Consider the following 17,188-nt stretch of genomic DNA (forward strand, 5'->3'; position numbering starts at 1 on the left):
AATAGCGAACTTGTCCTTACGTGGATTTCAACAACGTGAAATAAGTTGCGCCTTTCTATATTAATTACAGAGGAAATTAGAGATCTTTAATGTAGCCTTGGGTTGAAATCATCTGTTCTGCGGCCTAATCAAAGAAGGCAAAAACACTCGCTTTGGGGGAGGGGGGTTGGCCACTCCTTCGGATTCACCTAATTATCTATACACGAAAAGTCCTCTCGCTTTTTCTTTTCTTCGCCTTCTTTTATCGGGCATTTAGGTTAGACGCCTATAAAGCGGCGATCGCGCGCCCGAAGTAGTGAAAGGTCCCCTCTTTTCCCGCAAGATGGCGATGCTGGCGGAACGTGAGTATGAAGCCGGTTGAAACGGAGCAGGTAGAAAATAGCGCGAGGTATGGGAGCGAAACTGATAACCCCCATCCCCCGCCTCGTATCTTCCAGTGATCATTATCCGATGTCTATGATTTGGGTAAAGGAGCTATGATAAAGTGAGATTTAAACCTCTATCCAGCCAGGATCTTCCTTCCAGTATGGGACGATTAGCTATTGATGCCCATAAGCAAAGCATGGGAATGGCAGCTGCTTCTATCTATCTATCTATCTATCTATCTATCTATCTATCTATCTATCTATCTATCTATCTATCTATCTATCTATCTATCTATCTATCTATCTATCCTATTTATTTCTTCTAGGTTTCAAAAGCATTCAGTCTCCAAATCTTTGTTTGGTTCTTCAATTGCTCGAGCGGGGGAGGGGAGGGGGGGGCTTGGACTAGAAGATCTCCAAGGTCGCTTTCAACCCTGTGAAGATCTAAAGCAGTGTTTCTGCCCTGATGACTACTAGGCGACAGTACAGTGTTATTTGCATCTTTTGGTCGTCCAGATTTTCATAGCCAGAGAACGTAATGTAGATTTCTGTGCTGTGGGTTTTAGGAAATCATTTTAAAAAATTATTTCACGTGCATATGCTGCCCCCAAATGGTATCAGAGGAGTTAGAAACAATATTGAGGGGGGGGGGGGGTTTAAGGGAAGCTTTACCGTTGTAACTTGCTTCGAAGTACCCAACACACATTTTAAGAGGCTGAGTTTGAGAAGCCATAGAAAGTGCCTCCAGAGGATTAAAGAATAGAGGGGACAGAGAGAAACTCGCATTAAATACTGTTGTTAGATTTATCTGTAAACTAGTGAGCAGTGCTGCGATATTAGTCAGTGCAATATCAAAGAGGGTATCTGAGGAGTCATCTCACCCCAATGGAATTGGCCATCCTACTCACTCCAGCAGAAGAGACTTGCTACAGACCCCGTCTGCCAAGAAATTTTGGCTGGTTGCATCCAGGAGAAAATGTTTTTCTCCTGTGGGTCCCACCCTTTGGAAATTTCTGCTGCCAGAAATGAGTTTCATCCCAACCTTTTGGCCTTCCAGAAAGATCTTAAAAACTGGCACTTCCAGCTGGCCTGGGGTCCTACACTGGGAGTGGCTGATGCAATACAAAGAACATCCCACCCCTATGCCATTCATCCTCTTGATTTTTAATTTCTATTCAATCCTTGTTAATAATTTTAATTATTTCCAAATTATCTTTTTATACTTTGTAAGATGCCTAATTTATCTCAATAAAGAGCTAGCATATGAATTTTATAAATAAATAAAATGCTAAGTTAATATTGAATTGGTTTTTGAGATCAGAACTATAATATATATTTCAATTATTACTATTTTATCAGCAGCAGTTCCTATTTCCTGACCCTTCTTCTTCATCAATCATTTTTTCTTTCTTTGGACAGATTTAAGGAATGCTGCAGATGAATGTTTGGGAACATAGAAATTTACAAAATTACTACAAAATGGCAGACTTGAATATGATATTAGCTCATTAAGCATTTATCAGTAAAATGTTTAAAATGGTTTGTCAATCATCCTGCTTGATTGTTGGGATTCCCAGTGCCTTGTGTACTCATTCCCTAAAATGTTATTTAAAAATCTTTACAGAAAAAGTGCTTTGGTTAGGAGAAGCACTAATTGTGAAGAAGAAAGACTTCCAATTTCAATTTTAAAAATATAACTAGATTTCATTTCATTTTCTCTTGTAGCACGTCACAAACTGAAATGGTCTGTGGATCCCCGGAACAGTGCTTGGAGTAAAGATGAATCAAAATTTGGCCAGAAGATGTTGGAAAAAATGGGATGGTCAAAAGGCAAGGTAAATTCGTATGGTTGAAAATAGTTGCTTAAGTTTTCTTTAGTATTTTCAAGGTTAATTAGAGAATAAAATGTTTATGAAATAAAATAAGTATTGTAAATGTTGCCAGAAAAAGAAATTAAATGGAGATCAGATGCCTCCTTGGCCTTCCTAACAAGGATCATCTTGCTTTAATCTGGAACAAATTACTTTTTAAATAAAATCTGAAGTTTAATGCAAACTGATTTCCCTTGGCATAAGGACTCTGGATAAATTTCCTGAAATAACTATCCTGAATCCAGTTGTTAAATCTTGAAGATGTGCCTCAACCTGGACTTTCATTACAGGAAAGTTGTCCCAGTTAAACTCTTATATTTGTATTGCCTTATGAGTGCAACGCTGATGCAAGCAGAAGCCCTTCTAGACCCATTTGTTGCCTAAGAATCAAGAATCATTGAGAAGATATACCTCAAGAGTTTTCAGATTAGTAAGAGAAAGCTTCCATCTCGTACAAAAGGAGCAACCTCAGGGACTCACTTCCCTTTCTCTGCAAGTATGAATGGTTGATTTCTGATTGCTAGTTGTTTTAGTATGTGTGGGTTTTATTTTGTTTTCTAATTATTTCAACTTGTTGAGAATAATTGGATTGAAAAAAGAAAACAAAATGAAAAATGACACCCTTGTGCACACTAAAAACAAATGAAGTTCTCCAAGACAGATCTGTTTGTCATTTGTTTCCACTAGGGGCTTGGGGCTCAAGAACAAGGCAGCACAGAGCATATTAAGGTTCAGGTGAAGAACAACACATTGGGATTGGGAGCATCTGTGAGCCAGGAGGTAAGTGGAGGTAATAGAATTGAGGCTACACAGACTCGTAGCTCAAGCACTTACACACACACACACACACACACACATTTATAAATCAGGATTTGTATTAGGTTTTACAGAAATAGAATTAAGTCTATAAACTTAGCAGATGTAAAGTTAATTTGATTTGGAAAGACACAGAAAGTAACTACAATGCATTTTTGTTTGGTTTGACAAAAATATTTTCATATGAGACTGAATTAGTTGGCTGTTTGTAATGATTTAGAATGTTGATAATTTTAGTGCAAAATGTTCAGTTCATGCATTAAACCAACATTGAAATGGAAGTGCTACAATTTGTATGATGTATAAAATTATAAATATAGTTTACAGTTAGCCATCAAATCAGCATTGCAAGCTTTAGTTCCAAGTTTCTCTGAATTGCTAAACCCCAAAGCTTCTAGAGGCTACTATATCACATCAAGGATGTGTAGAATGTAGTGAACCACAAAGTAAAGCAGCTTTAAATCATGACTCTTCTGCTTGTGCATTTGGGAGTATAGATGATGGTTTGTATACCAAACTCAGATTTATGATAACTGATTTGGTGGTCTGAATTTGAATCAGTAGAACATGGAAGAGACATGCCTTTTTTGTCATCTTTCCCTCATTCCTGATCAGTTTAGATTGTAATCATTTGGTTTGTGTGTTGGGTGCAGGACAACTGGATTGCTCACCAAGATGATTTCAACCAGCTTTTGGCAGAGTTGAATAACAGTTATGCACAAGATGACCCAGGTAACATGATTCAACTTTGAGAGTAACTGGCATTGAAAATCTTAATATAAAATTACATACAGTATGTTGGCCACATGAGGTCACTATTGCTGTTTGAGAGCAAGCATATGAAATTAAAGCCACCTCCTACCCTGTCAGACTTGCCGAACATTAGAATTTTGTGGGATTGGGATTATGAATTTTGGATGAGGGGGCATTACTCTCACATCCTGCTGATAGTTTTACCAAAAGAGTGATGCTTGTAGTCTGGAGGAATTATCCTTTTGAGATCCTCATCTTGATGCAGATCTTCTTTATCATCAAGATCACTTTGCATCATTTGGCTTTTGACATTTGATTTGCCTTTGGATCTTAGTGTCCATTCACACACATTTCTGAAGATGTCTGAAAGAACAACTCACATCATGACAGACACAGAAAAAGCTGCCATTCTTCAGCACATGTTCTTCCTGTTTATAGTGATCCAAAGCGAAAACTGAATTGTCCATTCTCTGGCTGATTGGCAACAGGGCCGAGAAGAACACAAATCTCTTACACAAGTTATCCACTGCTGGAACTTGAAGCAAGACTTTTATAATTTGAGAAACTCAGGGAAAAACAACACTAAGAGTAGGAGCTGGTGTCAGCGTTCCAGAAAAAAACCCAACTCCAAGTAAAAACTTTGAAGCAAGCATTTTTCAAAGTTCTATTTACTAGAATAAGTAAACTGGCACATCTGGGAAAACCCGAATCTGAGAGGTCCGGGTTTTCCCTCAGTAAATCAAAACCCCCAAAACCATCCCCTCATTCCTCAGTCGTTCACATGTCCAATCACTATCCATCCCATTTTGAGACAGCACCCTGACCACTCCTCCAGATGCAGGATTGGCCTGACCTTGACCGACAGTATGAATGCTATTATGTCTAAAGACAACCCCTCTACTAAATCCCCCCTCCTACTTTCCCACACATGAGAAGGTGGCAGCATGGAAGCTTTCAGCCTAATATGGCTTCCAAAGCTAACAGCTGGGAGCAAGCTATTGCTATTGTAAGAATCAGTAAAGATGCACTGGGAAAACAAGAAATACCATGGGGATGTTCTACATTGGAATTTAGTATGTCAGGAGGACTATAGATTTTGGACTCATGTAATTTTCTGTTTCTATTCTAGAATCTACTTACAAAAATAGAAAGAAAACTTTTAACCTCGAAGAAAAATCCAAGATCTCTAAAAAACGAGTTCACTATGTGAAATTTGCCAAAGGTAAATTCAAATGAAACTAAATAAAACCTGTTACATGAAAAAACCCATTAAAATGTTTCTAATGTGATCAGCACAGTAACCACACTGGAAAAAAATCTATTTAAATATATCAAATTATTGTTGAGAATTAGATTATTTGATGGAGAATGTGTAGCATGGAAAGGGTTAAATTTGAAGCTGAGGCATGTGTGTTGGTACCTGTAGGATATTGAATGCAGTTGGTTTTGATGTACATTGCAACTTTTACTTAAAGGAAGCAAGTTTTCAGTGTTCCCTCCAAAAACAATATCTATGATAGGAGAATTTTTTCTGGTTTAAGCCCATTGAAATGAATCAAACGGAGAAAAATTAATTTTCTTCTTCAACAGCATTGATCTAACTTTATTCTATAAGAAAGCAATAAATTGTTTTGTTGTTTTTCCTGCATTTCTATCCAGGAAAAGATCTTTCTTCACGAAGTGAAGATGACCTATCCTGTATTTTTGGGAAACGCAAAGTCAAAAAAATGCAAGTATGTGATTTTACTTGATATTGTTGATACGTATTGGGCTGTATGCTTTAAATAGTGATTTATTTTAATCACTTAAAAAATACTTCTCGTCTGCTGTGCATCATTTGAGAATTATATACATTGCTGTAGCTTAGGTCACACAAAGCCTTCAGTCTTGAAGTGGTTTCAGAGAATGCTTTTCCACGGCCTCTGCAGTTTTTTTGGAGGGAAAGCCTTTGAAAAGCAAAAGCACACCCATTCTTTTGTGATTTTTAGAGGGTCTGAAGGCTACACAAGAGCATGGCCCTCTCACACAACTTCTGGAGGCTGTGCAAGACCACACTCCATGCAGCCTCCATAGACTCTGAAAATCACACAAAAACAAGATATGTTTTTGAGAATAGTAGTTGAAAGTTGGTACATGCTGGCATATCACCTAAAACATTATACCATTTCATGGTCACCATTACTGAGCTACTTGCAAATAGATTATTAGTGCCCATTTATAAAACAATAAAAAGCTAAGCACAGCGCTTCACATTTTTGTGTCATAAAAAAACTTAGGAAGCATAGGTCTCAGCTAAACTCTATTTTCTATTCCTGTAAACCAACCTTGTACAACATGATATGTTTCACCAGAAATACCAAACCTGTTGATTGGAAATCATAGGAATATTTGTCCATTCAGTTTGGGAATAATGTTCTAAATTCTCTGGAAATGCAGGTGATATTTCCTTGATGGTGGACTTTGGAAACCATAATTTGCTGAGGAACTAGTATGAATCAATACTTGGGACAAGGTGATTAAATTCATCTGTAAAAAGTGTCAATATACAAAATTAGAAATTAGGCAATTTATAAAGTTTTGTTTGTTTCTTTTTAGAAAAAAACTCATGTTTTATCTACTTATTTATTAAGATTTGTTCCACAATGGATGCCTTTGGGAAAAATATAAAATCCTGGAAAATGTAAGGAAATTGCAGCCTTCCAGATATCTACCACCCATAATTTCCATTCATCTTAAGCCAGGAATGATGGGGAATGAAATCTAGTAACATGTGGAAGAGCATTATTTTCTTTTGCCTGTAGTTTAATATGGAAGTTCTAAGGAGCCTCAAATTTTAAGGCCTCCGGTTTACTTTCTGGTGGGTATAAAAAGTTGAAAAGGATAGTTTCCTTCAGAATCTTCTTTTAAAATGGCCAAAAATAAATGTTCGACCTCTGCTGAAAATTGAGTATCAAACTAAATATTAAATTGAATATAATCAAACTAAATATTCCTTTGTTCTAGCTCTTTTTCTGCTTGTAAATCAGCCAGAGCTGCTTCAGAAAAACTGAGGGAAGTGAATGGATTTTTTTAAAAAAAATATATTATTTGATCATTTCAACGATCATATAAATTGTTAACTGCCTACTCCCAGACTGCTTTCCTGGTTCCTGTTTTATGTCTTGGAAGCTGAGATTATATAGTGATAGGGAAGCTTATTTCATTCAAAAACACTATTTCAAGTTAAAGCTCTTCTTTTTATCTAGTCTGGTATGTGGGATTGATTAGAAATAATAAAATGTGGTATTAGACAGGACCCATGAGCTCTTGGTACAGTATGTCCTTAGGATATGGTTGAAGATTTGTATTCTTTGGAAGATTGGCACTAAACACACACCCTTGATTTTAAAATCTTGGCATATATGAGTGTTTAAAAGATTGAAGGAACAGGAAATACTGGATGAGAACATCCTTGTATCTCTTCCTGCCTAGATAGGAAGAGTCCTGGTGTCCATCGAGGCTTAGAGTTCTGTTGTCAGTCAAAGATTAGCACAGCCAACATTTTCAATTTTAGTATCTAAGTCACGTGGATCAGGTGAGGAATGTTCCTTTGCTAATATAGTTTTTAGCCCATGTTTCTTCCTATCTAATTTCAAGAGATTCACTTCTGCTTTTTTGAATGTTTTATGTCCTGAAGAAGCTCCAGTGTACCTTTCCTCTTCTTTGCATATGCATCAGCTCTTTCATTGGTTACAAAACACCAAAAACTCCTGTGATTGCTTTTCAGTTCCGTCAAGATTCAGGCATATCTAGCCAGCACTTTAAGTGAACTCTTAAAAAAAAATGCCAGCAACTGAGAACAGGCTTTCTCTGACTTCCTAAAGGAGGTGCCTCTGTCAAGCATGATCCTTTCTACCTTTTGCCCTCTAGATACATTGGATTAGCACAGCCTCCCTTAAAAAATGAGATAAGCTTGCCAATAATAATGATATTTTTATATCTTAACCTTACGGACTTCCTGCATTGCAGATCCTCTAAAACTAAACCTCTGAGCCTAGCTTTTATATTCCCCCTCGCCCCCCACCCCCTTTGAGGCAAATATTCATGTTCTTTTATCAACCTCCAATTAAATCTCCAGTGGTAGAATAATCTCCATTTCTTCTCTTATGTGATAAACTCTTCCACTTTTTTTGACTTAGCTGCAAACCAACATTTGGCCTCCTTATGAGCTTATTTCCTTTACAACAAATTATAAGGGTAAGCAACGATGTGTTTTGTACCTAGTTAGGGGGGGATTTCTGTCATCCTTGATGTTCTTGCTATATACAAACCACACAAAACATAAATATTTTTACATTCAGATTGTTCACATTTTTTCTCAGGGAGATGGTGAAGCAATTGGAGTTACTGATTAGACTTACATCAAAGAACATTTTTAGTAAGGGGAGAATTGCTTAGGTGTTTACTTTTTTATTGTACTGAGCACAAGTTCTCAACTAAATTATTCGAATTCTGGAGAACTACTGAAAGCCCAGTGATTAAAAGCCAACAAATATTCCTGTCTTTAAAAAAAAAGTTGGGGGAAGAGCCATGAACTACAGGGCAACAGTCCAACAACAATACCTGGAAACATTCTGGAGAAAAACATAATCTGAAAACATTAAACATATCATTATCAAATAAGTGTCAAGAACAAATCTTGCAAAATTAATTTATTCTAATTTTTCATCTGTTAACTTTCTAAAAAGCATGGGATGCATTAGACATAATATATTGTGACTATAATAAAGGAATAGCCTATTTTGTATAAATGTATAGCTCTTAGAGAATTATCAGTGATTTTCATCAAATAGAGAAAAAGTTTTGGGTGTGCTTCCACAAGGACCAGTTCTCAATACTCTACGTTTAAATATTTTTATTAATTATTTTGATTTAAAAGATAGAAGAAATGTTTATCAAATGATACAAAATAGATGGAATTTTTAATATTCTAGAACGGGTCCCCAACCTGTGGGCCACGACCTGCTAGTGGGCCGTGAGGGGATTGCAACCGGGCCACAGAAATGGCTGTTGAGCATGTGGCATATCCTCATTTGCGCGAGTGGCAGGCATGCGTGCACGCTACTCACACAAATAGAGCTGCGAGCGCGTGTGCTTGCCAGCCATTCCCACGGAACCACCACTACCACCCGCCAGTCCGTAAAGACGGAAAAATTGGGGAACTCTGTCCTAGAAGGCAAAAATAGAAATAAACATAATCTTTGTAGCATAGAGAAAAGACCAAAAATAACAATGAATTTTAATAGATAAATACAAAGTTCTTCATGGAAAAAAAAAATCAAATATCCAAGTACTGAAAAGGAAATACATGGCTTGGTATTTGTACTTAAGGGGGATAAATAATTGCTTGCAAACAATATAAGCCAGCAGTGTGGGGCAAGTGCAAAAAAGACAAATACAATTTTTGGCTGCATCAGTTGAAGTATAAGTTTAGGAAGTAATCATTCCACTTCATAGTCAAATGCTATGAATGGTTTTATTTAAGAATTCAGAAAAAAATAAACAGGATCAGACAAGGGCGATAGGGATGATGGAAGGACTAAAAACTAAGTTCTGTGAAGAAAAATAGAACTGAATATATTTAACCTTGAGAAATTACAATGGAGGGCTGGATATTAAGTATTTTTGAGATATCAATACCTTAAACAATACCTCCTCGTCCGAGATTTAATTGACGAGGAGGACGCGGACCTGGCATGCATTACGGAGTCCTGGTTAGGGCCAGAGGGAGGCGTCCCTCTCATCGATTTATGTCCCCCAGGCTTCTGTGTACTGCACCAGCCGCGACTCCAGGATAGGGGCAGGGGGTGGCGGTTGTTATTAGGGAAAGTCTCAGTCCCAGGGAGGTCACTGTTCCTCAGGCGGGTGTGAGTCCCTCCTTCTGAAATGGGACCCTGGAGTTCAGCCGGGTCTGTTGGTTAAGTACCTATCTCCCAGCTGCGTAGCCTCAGCCCTGCCCGCACTGCTAGATGTCCTGGCCGAATTGGCGGTTGAACTCCCCAACCTTCTCGTTGTGGGAGATTTCAGTTTGCTATCGGCCGGGGAGACATCTGAGTCAGTCCGGGAGTTCATGGCCTCCATGACAGCCATGGACCTTACTCAGGTTGTACAGGGCCCAACTCATAAGGGAGGACACACATTCGACCTGGTTTTTCTCTCTGGACAGTGGATAAATGATCATGGTAGGGGAAACTTGTCAATCTATCCCCTGTCATGGTCCAATCATTCCCTCCTCAGGCTGGACTTTCTCTCCGGCATCCCCCGCTGCTGGGAGGTGGAACCAGTGAGATTGTTCCACCCCAGGCGCCTGATGGACCCGGAAGGGTTCCTGACGGAGCTTGGGCCTTTTCCCGCCTCCTTATCCCACGATTCGTCTGAGGCCCTGATCGCGGAGGGGGCTTTGGATCGAATCACGCCTTTGCGGCCTCTGACCCGATGCAGATCCCGGGTGGCTCCCTGGTTCACCGCGGAGCTCAGGGAAATGAAGCGTCGGAGAAGACGCCTGGAGGGCGGTTGGAGATCCTCCCAATCCGAATCTGACCGAACACAGTTAAGAACCCATATTAGGTCTTATCTTGTGGCAATGGAAGCGGCAAAGCGCCAATATTTTGCCGCTCTCGTTGCATCTGCAAAAAATCGCCCAGCCACTCTGTTTAGAGTGACCCACTCTCTCCTCAATCATGGAGCGAGGGAAGACCCCTTGCAGGGCAGAGCGGAGGATTTTGTACAGTTTCTGCAAGATAAAATCACTCAGATTCGGACTGGGTTGGACTCTGACTGGGCAGAGTCTGACGAGTCGACGGGCCTGTCCTGATGGTAACATCTGGGTTCAATTTGAGCCTGTTTCGATGGATGAAGTGGACAGGATCATGGATCAACTGGGTGCCTCCACATGTTTATTGGACCCTTGTCCCTCCTGGCTCGTTTCTGCAGCCAGGGAGGTGACTGGAAGCTGGATTCAAGCGGTTGTCAACGCTTCTTTGAGGGAAGGGGTCTTCCCCGCCACACTCAAAGAGGCGGTGGTTCGTCCCCTTCTCAAGAAGCCCACCCTGGATCCAGACTCCCTTAATAACTATCATCCAGTCTCCAACCTTCGCTTTATAGCGAAGGTTGTTGAGTCTGTGGTGGCACAGCAGCTCCTGCAGTTCCTGGAGGAAACTGACTACCTAGACCCATACCAATCGGGTTTCAGGCGCGGTTACAACACGGAAATGGCATTGATCGCCCTAGTAAATGATCTCTGGCGGGCCAGGGATGGGGGTTGCTCCTCCATCCTGGTCCTTCTTGACCTCTCAGCGGCTTTCGATACCATCGACCATGGTATCTTACTGCAGCGACTTGGGGGGTTGGGGGTGGGAGGCACCGTTTTACGGTGGTTCTCCTCCTACCTCTCGGGCCGCTCGCAGTTTGTGTGGACGGGGGGGAGAGAGATCCACCCCGAGGCCCCTCACTTGTGGGGTGCCTCAGGGGTCAGTTCTCTCCCCTCTGCTCTTTAACATGAAGCCGCTGGGTGAGATCATTCGTGGTTTCGGGATGAGGTACCATCAATATGCTGATGACACTCAGCTTTACATCTCCACCCCGGATCACCCTGGGGATGCCCTTTCTATGATGTCCCGCTGCCTGGGAGCGGTGCGGGCCTGGATGGGAAGAAACAGACTCAGACTCAACCCATCCAAGACTGAGTGGCTGTGGATACCGGCATTTCTTGATCTAGTGGCCCCATCACTAGTGATGGGAGGGGAGATCCTTACTCCCTCAGAAAGGGTCCGCAATCTGGAGGTCCTCCTGGATTCACGGCTATCCCTAGAAGATCATTTGACGGCCGTGACCAGGGGGGCCTTCGCACAGGTACGCCTTGTGCGCCAGTCGCGCCCTTTCCTAGATCAGGATGCCCTTGCCACGGTCACCCATGCCCTTGTTACGTCTCGGTTGGACTATTGTAATGCCCTCTACATGGGGCTGCCCTTGGGATGCACCCGGAGACTACAGTTAGTCCAGAATGCGGCCGCGCAGGTTGTTACGGGGGCTTCTCGGTACTCCTGTGTGACACCTCTCCTGCGCGAGCTGCACTGGCTGCCGGTGGCTCTCCGGGTTCGTTTCAAGGTGCTGGTGCTCACCTATAAAGCCCTACATGGCTTAGGCCCGGATCTGCAGGATCATCTCCTGCCTTCCTCCCACCATCCGATGCACTCACACAGAGCGGGCCTTCTCAGGGTGCCGTCAGCCAGACAATGTCAGCTGGCGGCCCCCAGAGGGAGAGCGTTCTCTGTGGGAGCGCCGACCCTCTGGAATGGGCTGCCCACCGGCCTCAGGACCTCCTCGCCTTCCGCCGCGAATTGAAGACATGGCTTTTCCACCAAATGGGATGAATCCATAGGGGTGACTTCAAATAATTTTAATATTTTTTAATTGATTTTAATTTAATTTTAAACTGATTTTAATTGTTTATGTAATTCTTTGTTTTGTTTTTGTAAGCCGCCCTGAATCCTATGGGAGAAGGGCGGCATATAAATTACATAAATAAAATAAATATAAATAAATAAATAAACTGCACCCAATAATTGCTTGGCAATCAATGCAGGGTTTGTTTTTCCATTTTTTGTTTTTGTTTTGTTTACTTATTATGAAATGGCATTTTATTGGCAACAAACTATAACATTTACCTGTAAGGAAAAAATATTCTCCCTAATTTATTGTCATTATACAATACAATTTATTGTAATGGCACTTATTTAATCATTAGAATAATATGTTCATGATATTAAAAATAGCTGTAGCTTAAGAACAGGAAAGCTGTGATGATGTCAAGTCTACATAAACTACAGCTGGAAGAATGAAAGCAATATTTTTAAAAGTCCCATTTAACATAGTTTTTCAAGAACCCTTCACTTGTCTCCTGTGGCCATGCCTGGAATATATTTCAGGACCGCCCAGGATCATAAGATGAAACATGACTGAGCTACCTTGGAAGATAGAAGGTCAGTTTTGAATAGCCGTTAGTGCAGAATAGAAAAAGATTCCCAATCAGTAAGTAAGTCAACCTGAGAACACTTTGATAGCACAAAAAGATTACTTCAGGACTTTCTTCAACAGATGGAAGGTCTTATTTCTCTCTAGGGCAGAAGAACCACCTAGCAGCCTAGTTAAGGTCATTTAAAGAGACAGGTGAAAATAGAGGCTTACTTTGGTTTCTTGTAGTTCTGTCAGGCTTAAATAGTGCTTCCTCTCTTGCTTTAAGCTGTTTCACTTTTTCAGCTGCATCATGCATAATAGAAGTTGGAGTTGATGCAGTTTTCCAACTGGAATTCCAGCAGTGGGCTGCAGTTCTGCTCTCTCATGGTTCTATAATCTATAATAAACTGTGATTTATTATCACAGAGAAATGACTGGCAGAAAAGTCATGGAGAGTAGTAGTCATTAACTCTCTTCATCAAGCAGCATCTCCAGCATGGATTTTTTTTTTAGCAGAGACTGTGTGTGTAAAACATACATTCCTTGTAATTTGCATGAGTTAGCAAACAGAATGCTTCATTTTCACCAGTTATTGCTTCTGGACTAAATGCACGTACATAAATACAGGATGTTGTCAAAGCATGAATAATTGTCACACACCCTGACCAGTTAAGGAAAGGTCACCACTGGCACTGTAGGCATAATTATGTGAAATTATTCCTCACCATGCCATCTGCAAATCTGCAGTGGCTATAGAGATGAAGAAATATTCATAGACTGTGAATCTGCACTTTCAGAGTGAGCACAACTCTGTACAAAGCATACTGCTTATTTCCTAGTGATCAACAGCATTTATGTCTTTTCTGGATCTAATTTTATATTTTCCCGTTTATTTAAATTTGAATTTAAATTCAATATAATTTAAATATAATAATTGTTTTTCTGGGATTTGAAACCAATTCCCAAGTTGAAGCTGGACATTATTAGCATATCGATGGTACCTCATTATAAAATTCTAACTACCGTCCTCAGCAGTCTCCTTAAAATGCTGTATAACACAGGAGACAAAATCTGATCTCTTTATGATACCATAAGTGCCCTGGGGCAAAACGATAATCTTTAAGCACAAGCTTCCGGAATTATTGCAAAAGTCTGCCTGAATGTCTAGTTTCAGTCGGAATGTCATAGTCTGTTACATGAAAAGTGGCTATGTGCTTAATTTATTTATTAAAGTTGTATGCAAGCCCAATCTTACAATCAATAAAAGCTACAATATGTAACATTAAAACAATAAACAATAACACTAAAATTAATTTAAAATTAAGAAAGACGGGAAGGAAGGGAGCAAGATGCAACAGGGAGGAGATTGGAGTCCTTCAGATTTAGGAAAACTAATAGGCTGCATTTCTGCTATCCATTTTCTAACATAGGTCAACCAGCAGACAAAGCGAGCTCAGCACTTATCCTGGCTGTATCTGAACCTGCAAGGCCACCATCTTTTTGGTCACTTTCCCAAGAAACGTGCACGCTTTGGGCACTTGGTCCGGTAAAGGTTAGCCATCACTGACATAGAGGAAAAGCAAGTCTTCACTGATACAGGGAAAGAATCCTGAAGTTCTTTATTTAGTATTTAGTATTTAAACTGAATACTTTTTGGCCAATATTTTTCAGACATGGTTTGCCATTGTTTTATCCTAGGGCTGAGAGACAGTCACCTAGTTGGATTCATGCCTAAAACAAAATTCTAATTCACTATTTTCCAATTTCTAGCCCAGTTATTTTAACCACTACACCAACTGCCTCTCTGTAATTCATTATCTCTTCTGATTTCCTCCACTTATGTTTCAATTCTCTTCCTCTCTGTTTCATTGTACTCATCTTGGTAATAATCGGAGCAGCTGCTTAGATCTTAGAAGAGAGTATTTAGAAAGGATTGTATCAATCCCCAAGGCTGCTTCTGTTCCATAGATCAGTCAATGCTTTTATTTCTTTTACCAGTAGAAAAGATTGGAAACTCCTAGCACATTCAGAGAAACATCTACATTTATCAGGTGCCTACATCAAGCTAATTTAATAATTTTTTCACTCTTTATGTTTTACCTTTTAGTTTCAGAACACAAAATGAGCTAAATAGTTTCTTCTTGTGCCTTTTTTAAAACCTCTTTGCTGTAAGATACAAAAATAACATTTCTATCAGTTCCTATCTGATTAAATTCCCTGGATAACACATGCACACTCTCCTCTGCACTTCCTTCTCCTATCCAGCTGTATTTCCCATTAAAACTTTTATCACTAAGGAACATGCTCCAGAAGGTAACATACAGTCCGATTTCAATTTAATGGGGATAGGAACATGCATTCAGAAGAATGATGAAAATATCATGGTGTGCCAACTTGGAATCAGAAAAGTTCATTATGCACATCTGCATACAAATTATGAGCTGTCTTGATTAGTAAGAGCCTTCCTTTCAGACATGTAGTTTCAACATATTAGAGGTTGGAAAAGTGACACCTCCATCTTCCGATCCCTTCCCTTTTTTGGTCATGGTAGATTACAATCCTTCTGGGTGATGCTGCTCTCTTAAGACAGTTTCCTGATTACTAACACATTTTTCTGCTCAAAGTTTCCCTTTCCTGATGTACACATTTCCTGATATTCCAATAAATTGAATGAGGGGGTGAGTTGCTTGTTTAAGGCTTGAAACACAGTTGACAGTTTCACCCATTGCTCATTTAATCTTAGAAGAAAGTTCTCATTTTCCCTGGTTAACTGCAGAGTACTGGATAAGCTAAAAGGGCCTTGTGTGACTGAACTCAGTCAATAGAACAGGAGTGGATAGAAGAAGATAGATCAGGATTTACTGAAAAGTCATTTTATCATTTGCAGAAGATTAGTTTATAAAAAAGAAGAAAAGCCACAAAAATTTCCAGTCTCTAAAACTATTAAAATGGTGCTGAAAACAATTTTTCAAGTTAACAATTTGCTCAAAGGTATTATTTTTCCTGATTTTTCTAAGTTTATGCCCGTCTCGCATCCATTTTTGCACCTGATATTTTTAGTGGCTCCGAAATCACTTGTTAAAGACTAAAACCAATTCCAGCAGGCTGAGCTCTGCCCATACCTAATATGCAATGACTTTGCAAGGAGAGGGTGCTCAGTTAAAAACCTGGTATTTCCAACTTAAAAAAAAAAAATAGAAATCAAATTCTGTACTCGAGATTCTAGAAAGCTAATATAAGTCAAAATAGACAGTGGCTGAACTAAATAGTCAAACATTCTGAGCTTTTTAAGGGAGACATTTGTCCATCAATTAATCATCTACAGATCAGCTTCCCCATTCTGGAGAGCAAGGTGTATGTCACGGCAAAATATTTCTGAAAAGTATTTAAAGACCTTGAAGTGAGAACTTACAGAATGTGAATGGGAGATCTGTTTGCAACATGTTTGATTGCAGCTGGTTATAGAAGCTCTTTACATATTAAGTTCTGGATTTATATTGCTATCTTTCAAAAACGTTGGGTAAAAACAGCTTTTTAGAATGATTTTCTAAGCAAATGAAACAATGAAAACAATATGATCTGTAAATTACATATCAAAAATCACAAAAGAAACTAGATAACACAGGAGTAAAATGTTTATTTTATTTTTTCTTTATGTACACTAAGAGCATATGCACCAAAGACAAATTCCTCGCGTGTCCAATCACACTTGGCCAATAAAGAATTCTATTCTATTCTATTCTATTCTATTCTATTCTATTCTATTCTATTCTATTCTATTCTATTCTATTCTATTCTATTCTGGTCAAAGGATTTTTCTGGGAAAACTAAAAACACTGATAGCAAAGACTGATAACTGCAAAAATGAGATTGACTTAAGGACCAGGGGAATCTTTCTGGAGAAATCATTCCATAATTGGAAAATTCTGGTCAAGAAGGCTTTCCCCTTGATTATCAACTGTATTAACTCTGGGTAAAAACAAATAGAGAATCACTTTTCATATATAAAACAAATATAGATTTTCTGTATCACTCTAAGAAATTTCTCTAGTATATCATCATGGTTGCTTGTGGATTTTCTTCTTCTTGCATAGTGTGGAGAATGTGGTTTAGATGAAGAATTTTTCCATTTCAAAGTACAAAAAAACGTAACTGAAACAATGAGAAATTAAGGATGGGCCAAAAGAAGTACTTATTCAGATAGTGAATAATCAGACTATTACATGTGCAATATTTGTAATGATGGCTACGAATTTAAACTCATTTAAAAGAGAGTAAAAGTTATTGGAATTTATCCATTATATACATCTTACTTGCAGTAGTGAAAGCAGTGTGGCCCACCAGCTCCTGGAAAACATGGAGTTGGTTTCTCAAAGGTATCTGTCTGGT

At 39.3% G+C, this 17,188-nt stretch overlaps 1 protein-coding gene across 1 annotated transcript in view; it reads left to right on the forward strand.

The window, feature by feature from the left end:
- Window positions 1-246: 246 nt before the first annotated feature.
- The window catches only part of PINX1 (PIN2 (TERF1) interacting telomerase inhibitor 1), a 38,959-nt gene continuing 22,017 nt past the window's right edge, over window positions 247-17,188 (forward strand). The window contains 6 exon segments of the mRNA XM_034421310.3: window positions 247-341; window positions 2,091-2,200; window positions 2,924-3,016; window positions 3,706-3,784; window positions 4,935-5,027; window positions 5,465-5,538. Coding sequence (XP_034277201.2) covers window positions 323-341; window positions 2,091-2,200; window positions 2,924-3,016; window positions 3,706-3,784; window positions 4,935-5,027; window positions 5,465-5,538 — 468 coding nt within the window. The 5' untranslated portion in view covers window positions 247-322.

Source organism: Pantherophis guttatus, chromosome 1 (assembly GCF_059756535.1).
Source record: "Pantherophis guttatus breed Tessera chromosome 1, ASM5975653v1, whole genome shotgun sequence".
Classification (NCBI taxonomy): domain Eukaryota; kingdom Metazoa; phylum Chordata; class Lepidosauria; order Squamata; family Colubridae; genus Pantherophis; species Pantherophis guttatus.